The following is a 9,037-nucleotide window of genomic DNA, read 5'->3' as shown; positions in this document are numbered from 1 at the left end:
GTAAACTTCTGACCCACTGGAATTGTGATTAAGTGAAATAACCTGTCTGTAAACAATTGTTGGAAAAATTACTTGTTTCATGCACAAAGTAGATGTCCTAACCGACTTGGCAAAACTATAGTTTGTTAACAAGAAATATGTGGAGTGGTTGAAAACCGAGTTTTAATGATTCCAACCTAAATCTATGTAAACTTCTGACTTCAACTAATACATTAAATACATGAAATAGTCATTCAGAAGTCTTGGCCACTGGAATAAAATAGTTTTTGGCTTAGTCAATGGAAGGGTTCCCGAGTGGCGTAGTCATCTAAGACACTGCATCTCAACGTAAGAGGGGTCGCTGCAGCACCTGGTTCAAATCCAGGCTGCATTTAATCAGGCGGTGTTTGGGAGTCCCATAGGGCGGCGCACAATTGGCCCAGCGTTGTTCGGGGTATCATTGTAAATTCGAATTTGTTCATAACTGATTTACCAAGTTAAATAAAGTTTTTTTTTTTTTAAAGTTTAATAAATTGCCTACCCATGTCCTGAATGCTGTAATTTATTCACATTTGTTTGTATACAGGGAAATAAAACTATAACCAACGACAACAAGAGTATATAGCCGAGCCTCAATTCAAAGGCTGCAGATGCTGGATGTGTAGCCTCACCTCAAACCGCCGTGCAATTGTAATGTCTCTAAAATTGCCAGAGGGCGCAGTTCCTGATCGGGACACAAAACCCTTTACGGCTTTGTTGGATTGGTAAACCTGTTTTAAAGCGAAATTATAGACAATGCATTGTCGGATGGGAGGCTGTTTGAGGAGCGCTCGGAGCATCTATCTTATTTCTCAATGAGTTGAAGCATAGGTTGGGCTCCATTCTAAAGCCAACCCCTCCGCTAAAACACGGCCCAATTTGGAGTGTGGTTTTATCATGCAGGAAGGATGGATGGTAAAAATCATTTTTTTCTGACATCTTTGATACGCTGAGATTATTTGTTTTGTGTCTGCAAGATGGAGCCGCAAATGATGTCCTGCCTCGTTTTCTTGGCTTTTGCGTTTTCAGAAAACGTCGGATGTATTAGAGGAAGGGTTGGACCTAAAGTGACCGAAAAGGTTAGTAGAGCATCGTGCTATCATGTTATTTTATGCGACGTCGGAGAATACACAAACACAGGCTTGCCTCACCGGGGAATCCGATGGAAGCCTTCAAAGAACAGCTGCATTGTTGAATACATAGCACGAGAAGCTACATGTTCATAACAGGTATAGCACAATAACAGCACACTGTATTTATCCCATTCTTACGTTAAACGGTTTGGTAGCATACACATATCGACATAGGAGCCTCGGGAGCTAGGAATAATTAACCGGAGATTAAACTCAACATAGCCTATTTTTTTTTATATAGAAGTAGGCTGGCTACTGCCAAATGGGCAAGGCATTGAATGGAAGGAGTCGGGCTATAAAAGCCAAGCTATTCCACATAATATGCTATACTCATTCCCCATTGCACCATTTAGGAAAATATCCTTTATAAATGCAGCTTGTAGGCCTATGTTTATGGGATATCTCAGCCATTCAAATTTGTATAATATGTATTTACAATCCATAAATGTGTAAATAAAAAGTGGGCCTATTTAGGCAAACGTCAAAGGTTCAGATTGTTCTACTGTCAAATGCCACCATTAAGATAAAGTGACTTTAAGCCTGTGCAACTAGATGAGACATTTTCTCCAGTTCACCAATATATCATATATCATAGGAGTCAAATATGATCACTTCTGTTTTACATTTCTCAACAAACTCTACTCTATAAACTGTACTGTATAACTCAGTCTACAGTACTAGACTGAGTCTACAGTCTAGTAGACTACAGTCTACAGTATATGAATACATAATTGAAGCTCATATGTTTTGTGTTTGTCTCCCTATCCCAGGTGTTCTTTGACATCACTGTGGCAGGTCATGAAGTTGGCCGGATCGTGATTGGCCTGTTTGGAGATGTTGTTCCCCTGACTGTGAATAACTTTGTGGCTCTTGCCACAGGGGAGGTAAGCCTACTGTACGCTGTCTGTGAAACCTGTTATTGTTGTGTGATTAAACAACACAAATAAAAGCATCTGAATACCAATATCCATCCATAGATCATAGGTCTTAAGAGTTGACATGATGTTGCTTTGGCAGAGTAGACTGAACATGCCATCTTCATCTCAAATGGCACCCTATTCCCTAAATGGTTTACTTTTTACCAGGGCTCATAGGGGCTCTTGTCAAAAGTAGTCCACTAAGCTGGGAATATGGTGCGATTAACAGTATTTGATTCTAACACACGGTTGCTAGCTAATAGATCACCAGCATATTTCTTGCACAATTGCAAATGGATAAGCGATACTCATTTGAATTTCCAAAATCGTTGTTTTTGCAGAAAGGATATGGCTACAAAGGAAGTACGTTTCACCGGGTGATCAAGGACTTCATGATCCAAGGAGGTGACTTCACAGCTGGAGATGGAAATGGAGGTAAGAAAGATTTAAGTATGATCACGTAGAGTTTGACCTGTCTTAGACATTTGATCTCATGTTGAATGTTGGGAATAGTAACAATAATAATAATTCATTTAATTTGTAAGTGTTTTTCTCATAGTGCATCAACAAAGCAGAAAAGGTGGTTATGTACACTCCCTTAAAGTTCTCAGTGGGCCCGTCCTAGAGGGAACCATATTCCCTATAGAGTGCACTACTTTTGACATGGGCCCATAGTCTCCAGTTCCAGTGTCTCCATCTGTCACCACACAGTCCCTAAATGCTGTTTACTCATTTGCTGGCACAGGTAGAAGCATTTACGGGAACCAATTTGATGATGAGAACTTCAAGCTGAAGCACATGGGAGCAGGTTGGGTCAGCATGGCCAACGCGGGCCCAGACACCAATGGCTCTCAGTTCTTCATCACTGCGTCCAGGGCTCCTTGGCTGGACGGGAAGCACGTGGTGTTTGGGAAGATCCTGGAGGGCATGGTAAGTGGAGGCACACTACTGGAGGCTCACAATTTGCTGTTAGAGTTTGAATTGTTTTTGTGGCCACAGACATTGGAAAATCATCTGACACACACACACACACACAGGTGATACATAGTGGTCCAATTCAACACTAATACATATTCTAATCTTATTTTTTCAGTCTGTGGTTCACACCATCGAGCTCCAAGACACAAATGACCGGAACCTGCCATACACAGAGTGTGTCATTGTCAACAGTGGGAAGATAGAAGTCAAAGAGCCATTTATTGTGGATGTGGAGGGTTGGTAGGGTTATCACTATGCGTGTTACTGTATTCAGAGAAATATTATACAGTTTATGGCTCTCTCATGTGTATACTAACTTAACAAAATTAATACAATGAATTCAGTCATTATGAGAAGATGTCATTTACAATTAATATCTTAAAACTGTTGTAATTTAGTTTGTTAACCTACACTCATTAACTGCCAATATGATCAGTATGTCATTTGCACTATCCACCCAGCACTTTGTCATGCTAAGCTGAAACAACTTGTAGTTTTTTACAATGTTGAAAGACTACACAAAGTATACAATACTTTACTTATTTTCACATATCAAATGTAATCACAGCAGCTGTATGTTGTGAAATGTGTTTGAATATGTTAATGAGGTTCCCTTTGAATATGTTGCATTGTTATGGTGAGTAAGTTTTATTATTTATGAGAAATTAAATTGTGGGGATTAATCTGGAAGATGTAGTAGTAAGCTGCAAAGTTATTAATATTTCAAACTATTGCACAATTGCATAGAAAATTGCTAGTGATTACTTCAGGGCAATTCCACGGTAACCGAATTACACTTGACTCAGATGTTTCACTTTAAAATGTATGCCAAACAAAAACATTGATTTCCAAGTTTAACAAACCATATAACTCCATGCACAATGACTACTTTGAACAATTAACACTTACATTTACTAAAAGAACTGCGCAGATGCAAAGTTTGGTAATAGAATTACGGTAAAATCTCCCTCAGTTTCTTATGCAACCACGTTTTCCAATAATTAAGATTCAAATATGTATGCAGAAAGAATGGGGTATCAGTTATGACATGACACCTTGAGTTTGACATTTATTTTGGTTATTGAACTTGTTTTGCATATTAGAGTTTTTTTCTACACACTGGCTATTATTGTAATGAGCATTTGGCTGGTACGGACCAGAGTACAGTACAGTATAGCACAGTAGAGTAGAATACAGTAAAGTAGATATGTTCAGCACTCTTCAACATTATTGTGTTTTGATGTACTTTTTCTGGTAGATTTTGTCCAAGACCCAATTTTCCATCTGTTTGACAAGAAATCAAAGTCCAACATTTTTGGATGGGTTTATATATATATATATATATATGCCATGATTTTTCAAAAATATAGACTCTTAGCTTTGATTTTACACCCAATTTGACATGATCCTATGAATTTCACATGTTGGTGCTTATGGATCCTTTTAGATGGAAATGCCCTTTGTTAAATACGAATAATTTTCTTTAAAAAGTTTCATCCATAGTTGTTTTAGAAACCTAGCAATTCATCAATCTTATCAGAAACAGTAGCTCGCCTTTCAGAGATATCCACAAGCATATCATATACAGTTGAACTCGGAAGTTTACATACACTTAGGTTGGAGTCATTAAAACTTGTTTTTCAACCACTCACTTATAGCTTGTCAATGAAAGATTACATAAAAAAGAAAAAAACGGTTATTTTGTGTGTGCTTGATCTTGTGTATTCTGAACTATGTAACTCCTGATCATTTCCTCATAATGTTCCAGATGTATTCTTTCCAAATACACCAAGTTTTGGCATGTCAGAATCATGTAATTACACATGAATAGCAGTTACCTTTGGATATGTCTATTTAGACAGAAATCTCAATTTTGCCATTACATCTAAGAGGTTTTAATGTTCGCCTTGGGGGAGGAACGGGGGCCAGAGCATAAAGCACCGCCCCATACAAGTTGTAGTCTTTCAGAGACTGGAAAAAAATGTGTCTGCTTGTATATTTATCAATGAATCCGCCGATAGGAACACCTCTGAAATACGTCCAATGGATCTATCGAACAAGGACAACCATATCAACACCCACAAAAACGTATAGTGCGATCAGTATAAAAAAGAGCCTTCGTGAAATGCCACGAAGCAGGACTACATTCATTTTTGGATCACTGACCTGCCTTCCTCCTGGGCAATTACATCTCACTGTCCTAGAAATGCCTCAGAAATGATGAAAACAAGCCCAGATTCCCCCAGGGGGAAATTCACGTTTAAGAACAATTGGGAGGGTGGTGTTAATTTAGTCTCTCTAATGTGTCACCTAGAGGAAATAGGCTCCGCAAATGATGATACAAGGAAGAGTAGCTGCTGCTTTGGCGTCCATCAGTGGAGGCTCCTCAGAGGAGCCTCCACTGCGCCTTGGTCTACTCCATACGATGACCGTTACACCTATATTAAATATATTCATATGTCACCAAATAATTGATTGAATAAAAATGTTTTACAATGAAGGTTTACAGTAACTTCAACAGCACTGTCTGGGGTAGCACCATGGTGCAGCCGGAGGAAAAGCTAGCTTCCGTTCCCCTCCTCTGGCTACATTGACTTTAATTCAAAACCTAGGAGGCTCATAGGCCTCACCCCCTTCCATAGACATACATGGTAATTATGACCACTTCCGGAGGACGTCCTCCAACCAATCAAACTTTTGCAGTATGAATTGACATGTTGTCCATCCAATCATAGAATTAGGATCTGTCACGGGCAGATAGAACACTTGGAGGATGAGTCAGGCACAGGAGACTGAGGTCCATTTGAACAAACGTAATTTAATACTGCCAAGGGGCAAAATCCACATATAAGGCAGGGTGCACAAAAGTCAAATGACGAGAGGAAAGCTCCACTCTAAAAGACAGACGGGCGCAGCCCGGCAACCCTAATGCCTAAACGATACGTAGCAAAATGCAACTACGTTAAATAATTACAACCCCTACCACACGTAACATAAAACAATCCCGCACGAATCCTAACTAAACACAGACGAACTAAATAACCTCCCCACTAATGACAAACACGAAACAGGTGCAACCAAAAACAGACATAACTAACAGACACTGAAACATAGATCGGTGGCAGCTAGTAGGCCGGCGATGACGACCGCCGAGCACCGCCCGACCGAGGAGAGGCGCCACCTTCTGTGGACGTTGTGACAGTACCCATCCCCTGACGCGCGGCTCCCGCAGTGCGCCGACGCCGGCCTCGGGGACGACCCGGAGGGCGAGGCGCTGGGCGATCCGGGCGGAGGCTGTGGAATCTCTGCAACTCGCCGGGACCCAGCACCTCTCCTCCGGACCATACCCCTCCCAGTCCACGAGGTACTGCAGGCCCCCCATGCGACGTCGGGAGTCCAAGATGGACCGGACTGTGTACGCCGGGGCCCCCCCGATGTCCAGGGGAGGCGGAGGGACCTCCCGCACCTCAACGTCCTGCAGCGGACCAGCTACCACAGGCCTGAAGAGAGACACATGAAACGAGGGGTTAATACGGTAATATGAAGGAAGTTGTAACCTATAACACACCTCGTTTATTCTCCTCAGGACTTTGAACGGCCCCACAAATCGCGGACCCAGCTTCCGGCAGGGCAGGCGGAGGGGCAGGTTCCGGGTCGAGAGCCAGACTCTATGCCCTGGTTTAAATACGGGGGCCTCACTGTGGCGGCGGTCAGCGCTCTCCTTGTGCCGTCCTATAGCTTGTTTCAGGCACTCCTGGACAGCACTCCAGGTCTCCCTCGAGCGCTGGACCCATTCCTCCACCGCAGGAGCCTCCATCTGGCTCTGATGCCATGGCACCAGGACCGGCTGGTAACCTAACACCACCTGGAAAGGCGACAGGTTAGTAGAGGAATGACGCAGAGAGTTCTGCGCCATCTCGGCCCATGGCACGAACCTCGCCCACTCCCCCGGCCGGTCCTGGCAATAGGACCGCAGGAACCTGCCCACATCCTGATTGATGCGTTCCACCTGCCCATTACTCTCGGGGTGGAAACCCGAAGTCAAACTGACCGAGACCCCCAGCCTCTCCATAAACGCCTTCCACACCCTAGATGTGAACTGGGGACCCCGATCAGAGACGATGTCCTCGGGCACCCTGTAGTGCCGGAAGACATGCGTAAACAGGGCCTCCATGGTCTGCAGGAAGACCGGGCAAAGGGATCAGACGACAGGACTTAGAGAACCGATCCACAACGACTAGGATCGTGGTGTTCCCCTGGGAAGGCGGGAGATCCGTAAGGAAATCCACCGACAGGTGGTACCACGGTCGCTGTGGAACAGGGAGGGGCTGTAGTTTCCCTCGCGGCAGGTGCCTAGGAGCCTTACACTGGGCGCACACCGAACAGGAAGAGACATAGCGCCTGACATCCTTAACCAAGGTGGGCCACCAGTACTTTCTAGAAAAAAGAAACGCACACCTATAAAGGCGAGGTGCTGGCTTGCGGAGTAGAAAACTAGAAAATAAGGGAAAGCCGCACACTCTAAGAGCTCAGATGCAAAACGTTTCGACAGCAAAGCTGTCTTCATCAGGGTATCATCACAAACACAGCGAGATGAGTCATTTATATAGTGTCAAGAGACACAGGTGTTTGTAATCATGGCCAAGTGTGGCCTAATATCATTGGTTAACTCAAATATTAAAAAAATGGCATACAAAGAACATACAAAAAGACAAACAAATGGATAGCATATAATCATAGCATTTGTAGTCTAAATGTATCTAACAAACAATTACAATGGCAAAATCACAATAATCACAAGAATGGCTTCAGATCAAAGTCTATGTTGAGACCGAAGGGAGCAAGGGTCTTTAAATTAAAGATCCAGGCAGCCTCTCATTTTAACAAAAAATTATCAAGGTCACCCCCTCTCCTCGGGAGGGTGACATGTTCGATGCCAATATAACGCAGAGACGAAATCGAATGGTTTGCTTCCAAAAAGTGGGCCGCAAGTGGGTAAGTCAAGTTTTTGCACCTAATGGTGCTACGATGCTCTGAGATACGTACTTTTAATTCACGCTTTGTTTTACCCACATAATTTTTACCACAAGGACAAGTTATAAGATAAATAACTGCCTTAGTGGAACACGTAATAACACCTTTAATTGGGATAGATTTCCCTGTTTGGGGGTGTTTGAAGGATCTACATTTATAAGTGCCATTGCATTGAGCACAGCCATTACACTTGTAATTTCCATCCAGTATGGGCGCAAATAGACGTTGTTCAGGAATATCTTGGGGTGGTAAATCAGAGTGTACCAATTGGTCTCTGAGATTTCTGCCCCGCGAGAATACGACCAGGGGAAGGTCAGAAAACACATTACCGAGACTATCATCATATTTCAGAATCTGCCAATGTTTGTGAACGATTCCTTTAATTTGTTCAGAGCACTTTGAATAGCGGGTAGTGAGAACGCAAAAATGCGTCTTTTTGCGAGACTGACCTTGAAAAAGGTCATGTCTCGTTTTGTTTTGAATTTTCTCAATGGCAATATTAATCTGATCATTGTTGTACCCCCTCTCCTTGAACTTATCCTGCGTCTCAGCCATATTTCTGTCGAAATCTGATTGTTTTATACAAATTCTTTTGATTCGACAGAATTGGCTGTAGGGCAAACTGTTTTTCAATGGAAGTGGGTGACAACTGTCAGCCCTCAACAAACTGTTACGATCAGTAGGTTTCCTGTAAAGATCAGTGTATATAACATTATCCTCACACAAGATCAGAAGATCAAGAAAACTGATTTGACGTGTGTCAGATTGCATAGTAAATCTCAAATGTTCAGAACAGGAGTTAAGAAAAGCATGGAATGCCTGGAGCTGTTCTGCATCACCCCTCCATAGAACAAAAATATCATCAATATACCGTTTCCAAATAATGATGTTAGGCAAGAAAACATTTCTGAGAGGGTTGAAAATGGATTGTTTCTCCATGTAACCCACATACAAATT

At 42.5% G+C, this 9,037-nt stretch overlaps 1 protein-coding gene across 2 annotated transcripts; it reads left to right on the top strand.

The window, feature by feature from the left end:
* The first annotated feature begins 638 nt into the window (after positions 1-638).
* Positions 639-3,736, top strand: LOC115199706 (peptidyl-prolyl cis-trans isomerase C). 2 transcript variants are annotated; one of them, XM_029762045.1, is made up of 6 exons: positions 639-933; positions 1,048-1,097; positions 1,922-2,035; positions 2,410-2,503; positions 2,814-2,998; positions 3,162-3,736. In XM_029762045.1, the coding sequence occupies exons 1-6, from the start codon at positions 927-929 to the stop codon at positions 3,288-3,290; spliced, it is 579 nt and encodes a 192-aa protein (XP_029617905.1). In that variant the 5' UTR covers positions 639-926; the 3' UTR covers positions 3,291-3,736. The 2 variants fall into 2 exon arrangements, with proteins under 2 accessions (XP_029617905.1, XP_029617903.1); XM_029762043.1 differs by having other exon boundaries at positions 639-1,097.
* The last annotated feature ends 5,301 nt before the right edge of the window (positions 3,737-9,037 follow it).

The sequence above is a fragment of the Salmo trutta genome, chromosome 9 (genome assembly GCF_901001165.1).
Source record: "Salmo trutta chromosome 9, fSalTru1.1, whole genome shotgun sequence".
NCBI classification, from domain to species: domain Eukaryota; kingdom Metazoa; phylum Chordata; class Actinopteri; order Salmoniformes; family Salmonidae; genus Salmo; species Salmo trutta.
Note: the sequence above shows the minus strand (reverse complement) of the source record. Positions and strands in the feature narration are given on the sequence as shown.